The sequence below is a fragment of the Ursus maritimus genome, unplaced genomic scaffold (genome assembly GCF_017311325.1).
Source record: "Ursus maritimus isolate PB19 unplaced genomic scaffold, ASM1731132v1 scaffold_6, whole genome shotgun sequence".
NCBI classification, from domain to species: Eukaryota; Metazoa; Chordata; class Mammalia; order Carnivora; family Ursidae; genus Ursus; species Ursus maritimus.
Genome location: NW_024426774.1, coordinates 74,015,610 through 74,033,326, shown reverse-complemented (window position 1 = coordinate 74,033,326; position 17,717 = coordinate 74,015,610). Strand labels below are relative to the sequence as shown.

The following is a 17,717-nucleotide window of genomic DNA, read 5'->3' as shown; positions in this document are numbered from 1 at the left end:
TTACTTACGAGGTGGGCTTTAATGCTTACATTATGTCTAAGTTTTTAAACTGTATAGGTAATGCATGCCTGTTGATAAAAACTTTAAATCCTGAGTAATGTAGAATATTCCCTGTTCCCTATCCTTATTGTTAGATGAAAGAAAACAGAGGCTTCAATTATTTTTTCCGAAGTCACTGCTAGTGGCGTACGTGGCTGGCTCGCTCAGTAGAGCATCGAACTCTAGATTTCGGGGTCGTGAGTTCAAGCCTCACACTGGATGGAGAGATTACTTAAAAATAGATAAATTTCTAAAAAAAACCCCAGAGTCACGCTAATTAGCTGTAAATCAGAAGTGTAAATCAAGATACTCCCAAGATACCTCTTTTTGAGGTGGTTTCGCTCCTCCTTGTGCTTTTTTCCTTTAGATAATCATGATGTCATCTCCCTGAAGTTGTTCGAGCTGACGGTGGAGAGAACCCCAGAAGAGGAGAAGCTGCATCGAGATGTGTTCCTGCCCTCGGTAGACAACATGAAGCTGCCTGAGGGTGAGCGCAGGGGATCCCAGGAAATGGTCCTGTGGTTGGAGAGGAGGTCACTGTGCCTGGGAGGTCTGAGGTGCCTTGCACCCACAGCTTGCTGGGCCGTCTCCTTTCTGTGTTCTTGCCCTGAAGAACATGGAGCACGCGCTCCTGCCATTCCACTGGTCTCCAAGGTACAGACAAGCTCAGTTTTTAAATCGAGGCACCTGGAAAGGGAGCGTCTGTCTGCCCCCTGGCTCCCAGAAATGAGTGTCAGGAACTGGAGACTTGATGCCTTCCCAGCTGGGTGGGCTCTCTGATTCTGACTTGCTTCTCTCTTGCTTCCTCAGTGACCGCCCCGTTGCCACCCCTGAGTGGCCTGGCCCTCTTCCTCATCGTCTTCTTCTCGCTGGTGTTTTCCGTATTTGCCATTGTCATTGGTATCATACTGTACAACAAATGGCAGGAACAGAGCCGGAAGCGTTTCTACTGAGCCCTCCCGCTACTGCCGCCTCTGTGGCTGTCACCGTGAGCAGGCGCTGGCCTGAGCGTAGAGCCGGGCGGGCCTTCTCCAGTCTCAGGCAGCTGGTCAGGGACACTGTTCTCTCACTGGAGCTTTGAATGCAGGGATACTGCACTGCCATGTGATCCATGGGGACATCTGACTGGTTCAGGAAGCCCACCTACCCCAGGGCAGTGCTGCTGTGATGTGCCTTTCCCTGCAGTCCTTCCACTTGGGAGCTAAGAGGGACGGAGAGAATATATACGGTTCTGATGCCAAAATCACAGAAAAGAATTTCATAGCTCAGGCTGCCTTGTTGTTGGACTCAGAGGACCCTTGTGCTTCATTTTTAAATCCGCAGAGAACACAACACAGATAACTCCTCATACCTTCCAGGCATCCATTCGTTGGTTTTTGCTTTTCGTTCAAGCCTCTGTCCACCTGAGGAATTTCCCCTGGAAATCTGGATGGAAACTTCTTCCCTAGGTTGCCTTCTCCCTCCACTCATTGCTCTCTCCAGATGCAGCCTGAGCTGGAAGAGACTTCTGGATGCCTCACTTTTGGGTGTTTCACTGAGCCTCGGTAGGTGGCCACAGGGAGAGGGCATTCTGCTTTGGCTCACTGCTCCAGCCGTTGTTCTTTCGCATGACTCTGGGTTCTGTTGGTTTGTTTGTGACCTTCCCAGTTGGTTCCTTTAGGCCCTCAGTCAGATTTGGCCGAAAGTTGGTGTGCAAGTTAAGAGAAGCTTGTACGACTTCATGGTTGCAAGGAGAATAACTGGGAAAGTGACCAGCTCCGTGTTTCGACACCAGAAGCAGCATTTGCCATGTGATCTGACCGTGTGGAGATGTTTCTGGACTCTGGAGCCTGCTGAACTGCATGTTTGGTGTTTATCGTGACTTTTGGAATCCCACTCTTGAGTGTTCAAAATGTAAGGAAGCTTCCTTTTCATAGCCTCGGCTTGGATACTCCCCAAAGAGGAAACTTGGCTTCTTCTTAATGGGTGAGAAACAGTTGCTGTTCTCCTGTTGCAAATCTGGGAGCAACGGACCCTCATCATCTGTGCCTGGAAGAGTTCATTATCATTGAGCAACAGAGCCCGAGTGTCCTCCTCTGTGGGTCAATCCTTATTCCACTGCCTTATCTGACAAGGGGTCATGTGCTGCTCACCTGTCTGCCCTGTGATTAAAATGGCCAATAGGCCAGTCTCCCTGGAGGGACTGGAGCTCTGAGCTCTCCTAGCCACGTACTTCTGTAGTCCAAGGGACATTCTTAAAATGGCTGATGGAAACCAAACATGAGCTTCCAACTCAGTGTCCTTCCTTCTGGGGGTGGTTTTTGGGGGAAGGTCTGGGCCTTCTTACTGAGCCCCAAGCCCGTCAACCCTCGCCCTGCCTTCTTCTCAGTTGGGAAAGCCCTCAGCTCAGCCTGGAAGGAAAGGAGGTCGCCTTGTCAGGGTATAGGTTTCCGTCGTGTTGGGCTTTCTTCTGTCCCTCCCACGTGCTTAAGTGAGCATCGTAGGCTGTAGTACTGTCCTGCAGGTGTGAGTAGAGTGGGACCCTCCTAAGACCTTCCACACAAGAGCAGAGCAGCTCCAGGGTACCAGAGCACAAACCGCGACCTGGAGCTGGGCCTTAGGACCACTTAGAACTGACAAAGCAAATGGCTCTTTTGTCTTTTTTTGAGCGCAGGCAGAATTGGCTAGACCCTGTGGTGGGAGGATCTCGGTGGGCTCTCGAGATGGCCCAGCACTGGTGCACGAGGAAGGGCTCTCATCGTGGGGGAGGGCATGTATGTGTGATGATTGAATTTGTGAGTTTTGTGCGATTCCAGCTCATGGGCTCCTTGTGGCTTTCAAAAGAGGACCGGGAGGACATGAAGTATAGTCCCCACCCAGCCTGGGGCCGGCGTCTGAGAAATGTGTGATACCAGGAAACTGTCTGAGTGTGGTAGGTCCTGCCCCAGCTCTTGCTTTTTGTTCTTAGAAACAAGTATTTCATTGTGAATGGGACCAAATACTGTTATGGGCCCTGTAATCCCAGGTGTGCCCTAGAGGAGGGAGATGTCTGGTCTGTGGTGAGGCTCTTTTGTACACGCACCGTATGGGTGAGAGCAGTGGCCCCGGCAAGCTGCTTACCCCTGTGTGAGCCACTTCTCTCCTCACAGTCCCCCTTTCCCTTACTTTCCCTCTGACTTCAGAGCCTCTCAGAGAGGAAGAGACCCTGAAGACTAGAGGTGGCTTATAAAGATGACGTCGTACCTTATCCTCGTGAGTCTTGCCTTTCATGGCTTCTTCAACCCCCCTGAATTACAAGGTGGCTCTCTGTGACAAAATTTGTTTACTTCAGTGGGAAAATGACAATGACAGCTGTCCTTGTTGGAAGTGGTTTCCAAACAGAACATGCCCCTCATTGCATATGTCCCAGAAGCCCCCTGCCTATGTCCTGGAAGACAGAAATGAGAACTAGTAGGAAGTGCAAGGGTAGGGCTGATGATGGGCCAGAGAAAAGCCAGGCAGACATGGACCAATTAGTTCTGTGGGGCTGGAAGTTCTGGAAAAATGTCTTGCAGGCGATTCATAGGTCCCTGGAGGAGTTTCAACTCATGGTCTATTGTAGAAATTAGGTTCTGATGCTGGCTGGTGAGGCTGGAAGAGTGGGCATTGCGGCTGGTTGGTGGATTCATGATATTGTTGGGTATTTTAATAGGAGCATTCAGCCGAAGTTCAGGTTTGATCCAGCTCATGGCCAAGTAGTTCTAGAGAGAACAGGCAACAATTAGCTTGAGGTAGCAACTGGAGGCTGTCTCTTCAGAGTCATCCCAAGAACAACTAGTGCCTTTGTCCCTGTCCCCAAGCTTGTCACTCACCGGTGTCGAATAGATAAAGTTGAACAGCATGAGTGCTATAATAAATATGATTGCACCGATTATGATTTTGAAGTGGTAGTGTTTCCAGAAAACGCGGCAGAAGATTGTAACAGGTGACCGCAACATGAACAAGGTGTTGGGGCGTCTGTCCATGAGCAGAGGAGATGTCAGAGGATGGAGGGCAGAGGGAACCTTCAGGTCAAGTAATCCGCAGCAAAGAGCTTTCTTTTTTAAAAAGCAACTTCTGCTTACTTGTGTGTCCTCCCCCACCCCCCCTTCTTCACCCAGGCTGTTCTCTCCTCCTTGTAACTGAGCACTGAGGTGGGGTGCTGGGAAGTAATGACCCCTCTCCACTTGTAGGCCCACCGCTCACCACCCTGTACAAATTGCTGGGCCCAGCAGCTCAGCTTCGTGAATGAGGAGGAAAGATTTGGTGCCTTTGTCACGCAGGACTCTTACAGGGGTGGATGAAGTGTAGGGTATTGGTTGGGCTCGGATTGGCCTCGCCCTGCTGGCTTGATTAAGGCTTCCTTCTCTGACAGAATCTCCAGTGTCATCTTCACTTTACCCTAGAAACACCAGAGGCGGTGGGGGGCTGAGTTCATTACAACAGGTGCGAGAATAGTTCTAGGGTCCCTTCCCAGGGTCCAGGAAGGAAAAGGGATTTAGCTAAGGCCCCCAGAAGTCTGTTAGTGGCATAGCAGTCCTATGCAATAGACACCCTCCCCAGCTCCTACCGACATGCGCCATTTGCCACCGTCAAGGACCTGGGAAGGCCACCAGCCCGTTACGGTCTTCTTCTTAAAGAGGGAGAAGTGCTTGTACTGGAGGAAGTAGGGCCACTTGGAGTCAGTATCCATCATCCTGATGGAGCACAGGTTGGCGTGCCGGGCCGGGAGGGGCATGTCAAACAAATCCAGCTCCAGGACCCCTGAGCCCAAAGAAATGGCATCAGCAAGAAGGAGCTCCCTGTCCTGTGGTCACGGGCCCTGTGCTTGCTCTCACCTAGGAAGTCATCCGTGGAGAAGATGTTATTGTCCCAGACCTGGATGATGAGCCGGGCTGGGAACTTCATCACTGTGGGGTCCAGGCTCCATATGTAGTCCTGGACGATGACAGAAGAGCATATGACTGGCCTGTCTCCCTTGAGATTTCCTTGGCCACCTTAGTAGCCCACCACCCAGCAGTGATGGACTGTCAAGGAAGAAGCTTTCTCCCTGAGGCCACATTCCAAGGGTTCTGGTGCAGCTTGCGGTGCGAGCGCAACCTCCCCACCCCAGGCCTGTTACCTTCTGGCTCTGGACACACATATGCTCGGCTGCCAGGTAGTCCATGGTGAAGATGAACCGCCAGTTGAAGTTGCTCTCCCCAGTCAGTGAGTGGTAGTGGATATCCGTCTTCTGCATGTCCTTCTCGAGCCCGACTAACCACCTGGGGCCAAAGTCCTTTCACCTGGGCTTCGTGTGTATTGTCCCTGTCCCTGAGCTGGAGCCCTGGGGGAAGGGCTCCCCGGCAGACCACCAGGCACAGGCGGGGGCGGAGAGATGTCGCCCCAGGATTGGGAGCCGGGGGCACAGGGGTGACACAACTGGGGAGCTCGGAGGGATGCCGCCGGAGCCCTGCCCTCTTCCTCACCCTTTGACATAAATGTCGCTCATCTCGGCTGTTAAATTTCTCCTCAGGTCCACCTGGGCAGTCTCCCAGATAATGCAGCGCAGCTCATACCTGCAGCCAGTGGACTGTGAGGCTTCGCTGAGGAACAGCTCCTCGGCTGCGGCGCGGTGCAGGCAGAGAGGGCTGGGGGCTGCCCTCCATGCCCACGTGAGGCATGCTGAATTTGCGGGAATGCAGGGGACGGCAGCTCCCAGGATTCCCAGCAGAGGGAAAGAATTGCCGCACCCTAGTGTGTGACCAGACCCGTGGCCCGCGCCCTGGGAAGTGCAGAGACGGATGTGGTGGGTCACTCACCTTTTAGGCTTTCTGGGCCTGATGTTGACTGGGGGGCCAGGAGGCCCAAGCTTCTTGGGGAAGATGTCCACCCACATTTGCACCTTTCCCTAGAGTGGAAATGGATTGGCCAGCTGGGGGTTGCTAATCTCTGTTCTCAGCATGCTGGCCTGGGAGCCCAGTCCCAGGTTCTGAGATCTTTTGAGGCTGGGTCCCCCCCGCTGGAGGGTGGGGTAAGGAGGTATCGGTGAGGTGGAGTTAACTTCAGACAGGAAGTCTGGTAACCACCCACCCGCATCCCTTTTTTCTCATGTTGGCTGGGAGAAGGGTGCAGGGTGAGGTGGGCAGTGTATGATGGCTTCAAGACTGAATGCCATGGTGCCGGGATATCACCGTGACTGGGGGCTGGAGGGTGACTACCCTTTAGCAGGCCATGCTAGACGGCCTATCTGGACAGGGCTCCACAGTGGGGTTGGGGCTTCACTTCTTAACCAGCTTAGTGGCCCCGACTAAGCAAACTAGATCACCCGGCCAAATGTCCAGGTCACTGTATGTTGTGGAAGCCTATCCTAAGGATATTAAGCTGCCCACCAAGTGCAGAGATCCAAGGAAGGAGGGATGAAAATGGTGAGAAAAAGGAAGAGGAAAAAAATAAAAGAGTAGACTACCAACATTGGAAGGTAGATAAATATGTTCTTTCAAACTGTCTGACCTCATTTTGTCTTTTTGAAGTTGACCCCATGTAAGAAAACAGGTTTAATGAGAATGGTTTAGAAAGTGCTCAGCAGAGAACTTAGTGTCTGGAATGTGGTATCAGGTTGAGAAATTTGGAGAATGAGATGAGCCATTCTGGTGGCTGGAGGGTAGATAATTAGGGTGCCTGTGGGGATTTTTATTCCTTCTGTTTGGGGTTCCTTGCCATGGAGAAAACACAGCCTGCAATTACCCAGCCAACCAGGGTTGTAATGTCTGCACATCTGACCCCAGGTGCTACCCCCCTGCCCGCCCTCAGGAGAGACGAAGGCAGCATTGGTGCTGGCTCTAGGGCCCCTGAGCACTTCCAACGACTCATGCGTGGCCCAGGTTTCTTGCAGATGACTTTTCCAGCTCTGAAGAGCTCCACTCTGAGTGACATCATTAGAACTTCTCACTTCGAACATGTGCAGAGCACGCTGGGCTTCTGTGTGTGTACATCTGTGACTGCGTGGCCGCCTCCTCCCCTCTCATCACGGGCTGTGTCCCGGGTGGCTGGGCTCCCTTGTCTCCCGATCCAGCCCCTCCGGTCTCCTACCTGGTCGATGCCTGGCTGGCTGCTGCTGTACAGTGTGCGGGTCTCCACGTGCTCAGGTACCAGCCCCTGGGCGTGCAGGAGGTAGAGTGCAAGGCGTTCTTTCTTAGGTCCCAAATAATGAACGGGAGGGGGCGTGGGCTCTAGACGGAAGGAGGCGGAAGGAGGCGATCACAACGTCATTAGCCTTCCCATCTACCAGGCAGGTGCCCTCCCCTCCCTTCTCCTCCCCTCCCCTCAGCCTGGACAGGGGACATGGTTGCCCTCTGTAGGAGGAAAGGGCAAAATGGGGCAGGTGCCCTCTGGTTTCAGAGGCCTAGATCTGTGCTGTCCGGCAGTGTGCTGTACTTCTCACCAAAGCTTTGCAGTTTGAATTTTTTCCCATTGTAAAAAACAGTGTCTTCCTCAGGACTGAAGAGAGGTGGAGGCAGCCCTTTCTGTTTGGCATGGCGTTCCAAGAGGAAGCTTGGGGTCATCTGATCCCGCCACCTAAAGGGCCCTGAGCTGTGGAATGAAGGGAGAGGAAAAGGGGGGAAGGTTTGCGTCCTAGGGAACATTCTGCTTTGAGCTGCAGGATGAGCCGTGGTGGGGGCATGAATGGAGCCAGGTTTGGGCCCTGGTTCCCCAGCCCAGATGTAAGTCTCCCCACAAGGGAGCTGGGGCCTCCCTCCTCCACCCCTCCCCTAGGTCCACTCACTAGCAGTAGGATTTGGAGAGCCCACAACGGGCTCCAAAGCCAGACAGGAGTCGGTTTTCGAGGTCAATGACTGTGGTTCCAATCTTATCATCAGGTGAGAACAGGTCAAAGTCATATAGCTGGATCTCTAGGTCCTTCTCCAGGGGGATGGTGCAGCTCAGTTCAAACATACTGGGGGTAAGGGGGTTGGAGACTGCAGAGACTGTGGACCGCGCTATCCACGGCCTCCCTGTCCAGCTTCTTGGCCCCTTGTTTGGTCATGGTGAATATGGAGAACAGAGCCTGCGGTGGCTGTCACCTGCCAAGAACTATCCCCAGGGTTGGCAAGAAGTAACTTTTGACAGGCCTGGCTTATGGGACCCTAAACTCCTTTCCCAGGGGAAGCGTTTGAGAGGGAGGGTAGAACTGACCACCCTTCGTCTGCCCAGCCCTGAGAGTGTGAGACCCCCGTGCTAGGAACTCAGAGGTTAGAAAGAAATGGAAGAAGTCTGCCTTCTGGAGCTTACTCCTAGCACAGCGTAGGAGGGTGTGGTGAAGTGGGATCAGGTAAAGTTGGGGCAGCTCACATGCCGAAGATGGGATTCAGAGTGTTGGGATGGTACTTGTCCCGGTTGCCCATCGTTGTCTGTCCCAGTTTCAGGATCACATAAGGGTCACACTGGGGTTCAGTCACAGGGAGGGAAAGGTGACGACAGGAAATGGAGAGTCAGTCCAGGTTGGTTGGGGAGGGTCGGGGTAGGATGGAAATGAGCCCCTGGCCACAGAGGGAGCCTGTGGGCAGTTGGCCTGCTGGATCTCCAGCTGGGTACCCGCAGCCTGAAGGAGCTCCAGGACCCTGGGGTCTGAGGCGAGGTGTGGGAGGCACCTGGGCTTGGTGGACCCGGAGCCGAACACCATTGGTTGGGGCTGCTCATTACCAGGCCATTGGAATCTTGGGGCTGCAGGTTGATGGCTCGGACCATGTATACGCGCACCAAGCACTCCTGAGGGAAGTCCTCTTTCTCGCGCCAAACCAAGAACTGGCGAGGGGGCTTGGGGGCTTTTGGATCCTCAGGAAAGGGGTAGACTCGGAAAAGGCCCTGCGTGTCGGGGGGAGGGAAGATGCTGGCAGCGCAGGCCCGGCCCGACGGTGCCCCTAGCCCAAGCTCAGGAGAGAGTGGGCTGCACTGAGGATGGGAGTGGTGGGTGCAGCCGAGATGCTCTGTGGGGACAGCGGGTTTAGGAGGGATGTTGGGCAAACATCTGCGGTGGCTAGGTGAGTTTCCAGTTTCTGCTGATGCAGACTCTCATTCCACCCCCGTCCATCCATTCGGGTTAGAACTTGTTCTCTAAGGCTCTTGGGCCTTGGGAGACCAGCATAGACCCGAGCCGGAGTGAGAAGGGCCGTGCCCATCCCGTGTAAGGGGGGAGGTCACTCTGAACCCCTGCATCAGTCAGCCTCCGGTCCCCTGCTCCCCAAACTGTTTCTCAAGCACTCGCTACCCCATTCCCACTGCGAGCATAGAGAGCCACGGCTTTTATTAGAGTCTTCTGGGGACAGAAGGGGCACGGGAGTTAGGGGCAGCTCTGCTGGGGTGAATACGCACCTTGAACTCCCCTACCACAGGGCTGTCCAACTTGGGCTCTTCCTGGTAGAGTTTAAAGGTCTGGCAGAAATCCTGCAGGCCTTCAAAGGCGGGCACAGCCTCCAGCTCACAATCATACACCTGCAGGAGGGTGTGTGGGGCCCAGGCCAGCGGGGAGCGCAGGCCTGGGCTCAGCCAGAGGGGGGAGCGTCCCTGACATCAGGGGGTTGAGGAACCACCAGTTCCTGGGTCTTGCTTTGAAGCCTCTGCCCTGTCAGGAGCAGCCCTAGTTCCCAAAAGGGCGTGTCTGGTGGAGGTGTGGCCTGGAGTCTGGGGGAGACAAGGAGGAAACCACCCCCCACCCCCACCCCCGGCAGTTCCTAGAGGCATCAGGGCGAGTTCTGCTGGTCTCCCCTGGCAGATGTCATTCTGTGTCTCTCCGCCGTCTCCCCTCCTAGAGGCCTCCAAACCTTCAGGGTGTGGTAGTCTTTGTACTTGTACCGCAGGGACTTCACATCTCCTTTCACATCTCCCGTGGCCCAGAACAGCTTGCTCCACCAGTCCACTTCATGCTCGTATTCGTCCTGGCAGGGAAGGTCATTCTGGCCCCGGGGAGAAGGCACAGTAGCCCTCCCCTGCCCGGGGTCATGCTGCGCCCCTCCCCACCCCCCAGCTGCCCGGAATTGTTCCTTGTTCCCTGAGGCTGAGCCTGCATCACCTGGGCTTTGCTGGGATTGAACCAGAATTTTTCATACAGGTAATCCAGGAGCTGAAAAATGAGAGCAGGAGAGCGGGGTGAGGCGTGGTCTGCCGATTTAGCCTGCTCACCGTCTCTGACCTCCCAGGAGAAAGGGAGAGGAAGGCAGGGCTTCCTTTCCTGGCTCCCTTGCTCTTCACAGAGCCCTTTGAATTCAGGGATCGGCACACATGGGATTAGAACCAGAAGGAGGGTAAACTTAGTTTTTAACCCTCATTGCCCACAGCTACAGAGGGAACCCTGGAAGGGCCCAGAAATGCAGAACCCCGAGCCCCACCCCAGGCCTACTAAATCAGAACCTGCTTTTGCTCAAGATGTCCCCAGGATTCCTGTGCATTCCAGTTTGACAAGTGCTGCTCTGGAGGGGGAGTTCTGAACCTTGGAAACACTGGCGTCACCGGAGGGGGGGGGGCTTGGAAACACTGCTGATGCCTGGGGCTTTCCCCAGCAATCCTGATGGGATTGGTCAGTGGCCTGGCCATCAGGATTTCTTTAACTCTCAGACGGTTCTAATGTGCAGTCCAGGTGGAGAATCACGGCTTTAGAGTTCTTGTGTATACCGGCAGCACACATATCAGAACTGTTTCCTCTCCACCCCTCCTCAGGGACAAGGGTTTTCCTCTGTAAATCGCATGGGAGAAGGTGGAGACCCCAAGGCCTTTACTCACCTTCTGATACTTGTTCACAGATAGCACTGTGTGGAGAAAGAGCAATCATGAATCTTAGGAGAGGAGAAGAGTGAGGAGGAGGGACACCAGCCCATAGGACAGCCAGGGCTGCCCCCACTCCCAATGCCAGCTTGAAGGTGAGGCCTGGGGAAGGGCAGGGAGCAAGGGCCATACTTGGAAGCTGTGGAGGCACGTAGTCCTCAGCCCAGGGGTCACAGAAGTAGGGTTGTAGGGAGTGGATGTTGGCCTGACCCACCACGGTCTGCTGGCCGAAGTCCTGATTGTCCACCACCTTCAACGTGAGGGGTGTTGCGTAGGCCTCCTCCGTAGGCATGAACTGCAGCCCCAAGGAGAGGCAGAGCGTGAGGCCTCTTGGGAGGAAAGGGCTGCCCCAGCCCCTGCTCTGCCCGAGGCTGCCTCACCAGTGTGAGGAAGAGGACTGACTGGGTGAAGTTTGGGTTGGTCTGGAAGTCCTTGATGGGCTCTGTCTGCAGGGACTCTTCCCAGCATTCTACCAGGAGCTGGGGGGAACGCACCTGCTTCATGTTCCGAAGGCCCCAGACCAGAATCTGCCAGAACAGAGGAGGGGCAGGGCAAGGGGAGCTGGGCCACTATAATGGGGTGCTGGCCAGAGAGAGGGGGCTGTCCTGGGAGTGATGGTGCGTCAGGGAGCATCCAGGGCCAGGGAATGAGCTGGAGGAAGTCAGAGTCTGAAGGCTAGCACGGGTCTCCTGTTCAGTGAGGGATGAGTCTTTGTCCTCAAGGCCTCCATGAGGGAGTGCCCTCTGGCTACTGGGACTATCCTTCACTGGCCTCCAGGGCCCCTGAGGTATTGCCCTTCCTCCCCGGCTGCTTTGTCCAGCCTGCCGTCTTCAGGAGGGAGTTCCTGAGGCTGGCTGCCTCAAAGGCCCACCGAAGTAGGGGTGCCCCAGATTTCCTTTTGCTGTGTAGCTCATTGCTGACTTGGATCCCATAGAACTCCATGGTCATTCGGTGCTCTCGACAGACAGACACACACTGGGCACCCCAGGAAATGTCCCCGCTCTTATTCATGGAGGCCTGTTCGGGGGACCAGAGTGGGGTTGCCTGATCCTGGGGGGCATCTCCAGGGCCAGGAGGACCTGACCATCTTTTGCTCTTTGCCAGATTTGTGGCAGAGCTCAAAGGTTCCATGTGGGGACCTCCAGCCTACTGTCAAAAGATCGGTGAGAAAATCCTGGCATTTGGAGTCAGGCAGGGCCGGGCCCAGATTCTGGCTGTGTCACGCTGCATGGGCTAGCTTGTCTCTCAGAGCCTCAGTTTTCCTGGCTGAAAGGTGGCCCCTACTGCAGAGGAGCAGTGAGGGGCTCAAGTGAGATAGCGAACACTAAAGCCCTTTGTCTGCCACCCCACCACAGAGATCTGCATTAAGACAGTTTAAGATACCCTATCAGAGCTTCTGCTCTTCATGTCTCTCCTGTCTCCCTCCATCTCTCAGACAGTATCTTCTTGGGGTCCGAGCTTTGGATCAGGTAGTCAGGAGGGCCCAAGGAGAGTCCACAGAGAGCGCCCCGTGGCACCTGACTGCTCTGGGGGGTGCCCGCCCCCCCACCCCCCCCATCATCACCTCCACCCAAACCTGCCTCTGCTCCACAGTTTCCTCGGCAACTGACACCCCCCCCATCATCACCTCCACAGCCATTTTCTTTAGCGTGGGCTGGATGCTCTTGGGGAGTGTGTAGACTCCATTCTTCCAGGGAACACTTAAGATTGGTGGCTTCTCTTTGACACTCTGAAGGGGTGACGTGGGAGAGCAGGGAGCATGAGGCCCTGGTGGGCTCGTCCTCCTACTCCCCACCCCCAAATCAAGTCCCTAGCAGGGCTCCAGGGAGGAGGCTCGGGAGCCCCGCAGGCAGCAGCAGGTAGGGCGGTTAGGGAGAGGTTGGGCAGGCTGGCATCACCAAGCCTGGTGTGCTGGCTCCCAGGCCCCAGGCCTTCCCTGAGGGAGTGGAGTTGGGGGCTGCTGGTTGTGGGAACTTGAGGCAGGGGAGTGGGGGCAGGGTGGGGGCACCGAGCACCACACCTCCTGGCTGGGCCCTCCCTCCTGGTACCTCAGTCTCGAGGATCAGCTCACAGGACACCAGGATCTCGCCCTCTTTCTCCCCTAGCAATTTTACAAGGGGGTGCCACCTCAGAGGGGGCAGGGTCCGTTTTTGGACATCCAGCCAGACCACCGGGGACCACATGCTCCGGGCCCACAAGCTCTCCTTTCCCTGCAGGGAAGGGGAAGTCCACCAAACATGGAGGCCAAGCCAGGGAGGTTCTGGCCCCTCTCCTGGGCTGCTGACAACTCTCTCTCAGATAAGGGCTGGCATTTATGTTGACGTGATGCTCTCTGGGAATTAGGCCCCACTGGAGCACTTGCTATATATTTTCCTCTAAAATAAAAACTCAGGGGCACCTGGGTGGCACAGCGGTTAAGCATCTGCCTTTGGCTCAGGGCGTGATCCTGGCATTATGGGATCGAGCCCCACATCAGGCTCCTGCACTATGAGCCTGCTTCTTCCTCTCCCACTCCCCCTGCTTGTGTTCCCTCTCTCTCTGGCTGTCTCTATCTCTGTTGAATAAATAAAATCTTTAAAAAAATAAAATAAAATGAAATAAAATAAAATAAAATAAAATAAAATAAAATAAAATAAAATAAAATAAAATAAAATAAAATAAAAACTCAGCAACTCTGCCCAGTCCAGCCCACCTTACCTGGGAGTCCTGCTGCCACAGTTCCAACACCACGAGTGGTGGGCTTGCTTTGGTGTCTTCAGGGCTCTCATACAGAAGGAGGTGCTGGAAAACGAGCGTCTGGGCCCACGTGGGGGCTGCAGAGCTCTTCAGGGTTTGGGTGCACTGGCTATGGTTCAAGAAGACCAACCGAATGAAGGGCACTGGGGGGTGGGTAGAAGGAGAGGAGAGGGTCCTGCCACTGAGCTATCAAGCGAGGCACCCCTCTCTGGCAGCTGCCACCACTGGGCCAGATATCCAGGGGAGCCCAGGCTGGGCAGCCACACCCACTGCCAGCCGCCCAGAAGGCCACCTCAGCGCAAGCTGCACAGCGAACGGCCACGGTGAGAGGCCAGGACTATTTGGTTCCATCCGCATCTCTCTGCCACCACCTGGTTGAGGTCTGGGTGTCACAGGGATGGAGGCCCCACTCTCAGGAGCAGCTGCATGTGGCTGCTGTTCCACAGAATGAGCGAGTGGCTGTGGCATCAGGGGACGTCATGTGGCCTTCTCAATGTGGACGCTGATGCCCGGTGGACACAGCTCCCGGCAGACACCCACTGCCCTGGCTCAGACCCTCATCCGGCAACCTGCTCCTTACAAACAGTGCTACCGAAAGGAGCACACGACTCTCCTGAAACCTTCACTAGGGTCCTCGTGCCCAGGGCTGGAAATCGCCACACCTCCTCCCCACCCCTTGTCTTCTGACACAAGGGACTTTCGGTCCCAAAGTCTGTCACCCTTTCTTTTGTCTTCCCGTTTCATCAGTACTCTGCCAGAAAACTCCTCTTCCCTCTTCAAGGCCTAGCTAAGTGGTCCCCACCAGGGTAAAGCCTCCCCAACTCCCCCTTCTTGAGTCCACAGTGTTGGGCACACATCTCAAGAACAGCCCCGCCTTGTACCCCTTGTTTTTATCTTTTCCCCCAAGCCAGGGCCCTGAGTTGCTGGAGAGAGGGGGCCTGCATGCTTGTCACCCTCTTCCTTGTCATATTCTTTATGCTGCCGGGTGGCTACATCAGGGGTCCCCAGCAGCTTGGAGAGAAAGGGGTGCCTGTTGCCTACCCCGGAATGTCTGGATCTGGTTGGACATTAGGTTCCGGGCCTGGTAGATGTAGCAGAAAAGCTGGTAGTAGTGGGGCTCTGGGTAAGAGAGGAGCCTTGTCCATCACCTGCCCCAGGACCCCCCCCCCCCACTGCCTGCCCTCAGATGCAGGGTCTCCGGGGCCACCCAAGCAGACTCTCAAGGCTCACTGTTGAAGATGCAGTAGATGAAGGGTAGGTCACGGAGCTGCGTGTCCTCTGGGGCAGGCCTCCAGGAGCTCCTGATCGCTTTGTTCGGAGCCTGTGTCAGCCTCTTGTTCTCTTCCTTCCAAGCCTGCTCTTTCAGATCCATACCCTGTGTCCAGGACATTCTCCCTGAGGCTCTTGGGTGCTTTTCTTGTCTCCTCTAGTGCAGGCCCAGGTCACCCTTCCCTTGTAGCCGAGGGTGTGGATCTGGGGCACACACTCCCCCACCCCTCAGCCATCAGGGCCCCAACCTGGGATGTCTCCTGCTGTCTGCCACACCCAGGCTGGGCTCCGGCTCTGGGAGGTAGGGGTTACAAGGAGGAGTCACCTAGACCATGGAGTCTTTACCAATGATCCCTCCAGGAGGAATATGGGTGCAATGCCCTTGTCCTTGTTCGGGGCCATCCTGCGGTGCCAGCAGCGGCGACGGAACCGGCTCTGGGGCTGAGGGTTCAGGTGGAACTTGGAGCCGAAGGTGCCATACTCCCAGCCCTCCTCCTCCTTGGCCAGACTGGGGTGGTGCTGCAGGGAGGGGAGCAGAATGTCACCCTCCCACCATGGCACGGGGTGGGGGGACCCACCCAGGCGGCCCTCTCACCAGCTGGAGGAAGGAGAGGGTCTCCTGCTCCAGGCTCAGCTTCCCGCGGTTCCGGCAGCGCAAACGCACCCAGCGCCGGCGGCGGCACGAGTAATAGGTCTTCTCCACTGAGTTCCAGACCCGGGGTTGGCCCGACGGCTCGATCCCCACTCCGTATTCCCAGCCTGTAGAGGCAGGGCCACGGCCTGTGGGTGCCCAGGTGCCTACGGCCTGGGAGGTGTGGACAGGCCGGAGAGATGGGCCCCAGAAGGCAGGCTAAAGGGGAAATGCTTTCCCTCATGTCCAGGTGTCTCAGGCCCTGAGGTGTGGAAAGGATTGGGCCCAATTGCCCATCTTACAAATGAGGAAGGTGGGGATCAGAGACATTCTGTGACCCACACAAGATCACACAGCCCATATGTAGCAGAGTCAACTTCTTGAGTCTGGGTCTTCAGACTTCCAGCCACCACTCCTTCCCTGGAGCTACTACCTCAGGTGAACCCAGGCTCCATGACCATTTTCCCTTTTCTAGAAAGTGTTCAGGAGGCACTTACCACCTGCCCTGTCTGAAAACTGGGGCCCATGTCTATAGAAAGGGTGGAGACCCCACTGTGCAGAGGCTAGGGGACCCCTGGAAATTCCGGCCCATCCCACCTGAGAGCTTGGTTGCTTCGAGGCTGTGGGAAGTGTCAGTCCCTGGGAGCTCCAGGGCCTCCTTCCCTCAGCCCGCGACCACAGGACTGACCCTCACTGTCCACTGCATGGTTCAGCTCCACGATCCAGTCCTCCTTAGTGTGCCAGCCTGGGGGGCACTTCACATTCTCCCGGGCCTCCACAGGCTCTCCGTTCTGAGGGTGGACAGACAGAGCAGGCCGGGGGCATCTGAGCCGGGAGGCCACCTTCACTCACTCATCTACTGTGGCCATAGTGCCTCCTGTCCCCCGGAGCAGACGGTGCTTGCTACTTCGATGCCACCCACCTAGTCACCCAATGTGCTTTACTGACTTGCCTTTTCAAATGGTAAACGTATTTTTAAAAATATTTTATTTTATTTATTTGACAGAGAGAGAATGCACTCACACAAGCAGGGGGAGTGGGAGAGGGAGAAGCAGGCTCCCCACCAAGCAGGGAGCCTGATGTGGGGCTCCATCCCAGGACCTTGGGATTCATGACCTGAGCCGAAGGCAGATGCTTAACCGATGGAGCCACCCAGGCGCCCCTGGGAAACATATTTTTAAAAGGAAACTTGATATAGCCACTATCAATGGAAAATCAGTACCATAAATAGGAAATACCCATACTAATGATTGTGAAAGGGGAATAGTGTGTGACTGATCTCAGCTAGACGCTGCTGCCTGCCTGAGCCTGCCGGCTCGTCCTTGTTGAGGAGGGGTGATGGCTTTGACCCGTGCTGACACAGCAGCCACCAACCTCCAGGGGTCATTTAAGTGTAAACTGATTAAAATGAAACAAAATTGGGCACGTGAGTGCTCAGTTGGTTAAGCATCTGCCTTTGGCTCAGGTCATGGTCCCAGGGTCCTGGGATCGAGCCCCACAGAGGGGCTCCCTGATCAGTGAGCAGTCTGCTTCTCCCTCTTCCTCTGCCCCTCCCCCCTACTCAGGCGCCTCTCTCTTTCTCTTTCTCTCTCTCGTGCGCACACGTGCATGCTATCTCAAATAAATAAATAAAATCTTTTTAAAAAATAAAAATAAATAAAATGAAACAAAATCCAAAGTTCAGTTCCTCATTCTCACAAGCACCACCTTTCAGGTACTTGATAGCCACTAGATAGGTGGACAGTGCAGACATAGAACATTTCCATCATCATAGAAAGTTCTCTCAGTGTGGATTTAGACTAGCCCCAGACGGATTCTCTCCTTCTGAGTAAGCGCTACCTTTGGGAGAAGCCTAGGAAGGAAACACTGTCCCCCTACGTTGTTCCTTACAGTCTTCTTGAAGGTACCTCTACCTGCCATCTTGGATACTAACGCCTTCAGTGTGCACCCAGGGTCCTGCGCAGCGTGTGGGGAAGCAGGGCTCAGATGGTAACCCTTGGCCCAGTGCTCTTCCCATTTGGAGAGCCCAGCTTCCAGGGCGCGCACCTGCGTGCACTGCTCGTCTCCCCACCTCCTCTGAGGCAGCTTCAGCCCCTGCTCACCACGTCCGTGTTCGGGGTGGCTGCCTGCACCCAGGCCCCCGTGGTGTTGCGGCACTGGTTCTCATACACCTCCTCCAGCACCTGGCTCTTGTTGATGTCTACGTCCAGGAGGAGTCTGGGGGCAGCGAGACCCCAAGTTTCCAGCA

General features: G+C 55.3%; 2 protein-coding genes across 6 annotated transcripts in view; one reads left to right on the top strand and one right to left on the bottom strand.

The window, feature by feature from the left end:
* The window catches only part of LMAN2L (lectin, mannose binding 2 like), a 37,918-nt gene extending 35,621 nt beyond the window's left edge, over positions 1 to 2,297 (top strand). For all 5 annotated transcript variants that reach the window (XM_040623540.1, XM_008699801.2, XM_008699802.2 and 2 more), the window contains 2 exons: positions 407 to 526; positions 850 to 2,297. In XM_040623540.1, the coding sequence (XP_040479474.1) occupies positions 407 to 526; positions 850 to 992 (263 nt within the window). In that variant the 3' untranslated portion in view covers positions 993 to 2,297. The remainder of the gene's footprint in view (positions 1 to 406; positions 527 to 849) is intronic.
* Positions 2,298 to 3,325: 1,028 nt separating this feature from the next.
* The window catches only part of FER1L5 (fer-1 like family member 5), a 61,795-nt gene continuing 47,403 nt past the window's right edge, over positions 3,326 to 17,717 (bottom strand). The window contains exons 27-54 of the mRNA XM_008700432.2: positions 17,572 to 17,686; positions 16,158 to 16,260; positions 15,417 to 15,597; positions 15,184 to 15,346; positions 14,800 to 14,944; positions 14,611 to 14,688; positions 13,531 to 13,712; positions 12,882 to 13,043; positions 12,461 to 12,562; positions 11,214 to 11,360; positions 10,966 to 11,128; positions 10,792 to 10,817; positions 10,085 to 10,135; positions 9,837 to 9,950; positions 9,388 to 9,507; positions 8,719 to 8,880; positions 8,368 to 8,459; positions 7,802 to 7,972; positions 7,460 to 7,608; positions 7,108 to 7,247; positions 5,838 to 5,926; positions 5,505 to 5,594; positions 5,159 to 5,300; positions 4,875 to 4,974; positions 4,607 to 4,800; positions 4,329 to 4,438; positions 3,870 to 4,014; positions 3,326 to 3,758 (exon numbers count right to left, since the gene is read on the bottom strand). Coding sequence (XP_008698654.2) covers positions 3,531 to 3,758; positions 3,870 to 4,014; positions 4,329 to 4,438; positions 4,607 to 4,800; positions 4,875 to 4,974; positions 5,159 to 5,300; positions 5,505 to 5,594; positions 5,838 to 5,926; positions 7,108 to 7,247; positions 7,460 to 7,608; positions 7,802 to 7,972; positions 8,368 to 8,459; positions 8,719 to 8,880; positions 9,388 to 9,507; positions 9,837 to 9,950; positions 10,085 to 10,135; positions 10,792 to 10,817; positions 10,966 to 11,128; positions 11,214 to 11,360; positions 12,461 to 12,562; positions 12,882 to 13,043; positions 13,531 to 13,712; positions 14,611 to 14,688; positions 14,800 to 14,944; positions 15,184 to 15,346; positions 15,417 to 15,597; positions 16,158 to 16,260; positions 17,572 to 17,686 — 3,664 coding nt within the window. The 3' untranslated portion in view covers positions 3,326 to 3,530. The remainder of the gene's footprint in view (positions 3,759 to 3,869; positions 4,015 to 4,328; positions 4,439 to 4,606; positions 4,801 to 4,874; positions 4,975 to 5,158; positions 5,301 to 5,504; positions 5,595 to 5,837; positions 5,927 to 7,107; positions 7,248 to 7,459; positions 7,609 to 7,801; positions 7,973 to 8,367; positions 8,460 to 8,718; positions 8,881 to 9,387; positions 9,508 to 9,836; positions 9,951 to 10,084; positions 10,136 to 10,791; positions 10,818 to 10,965; positions 11,129 to 11,213; positions 11,361 to 12,460; positions 12,563 to 12,881; positions 13,044 to 13,530; positions 13,713 to 14,610; positions 14,689 to 14,799; positions 14,945 to 15,183; positions 15,347 to 15,416; positions 15,598 to 16,157; positions 16,261 to 17,571; positions 17,687 to 17,717) is intronic.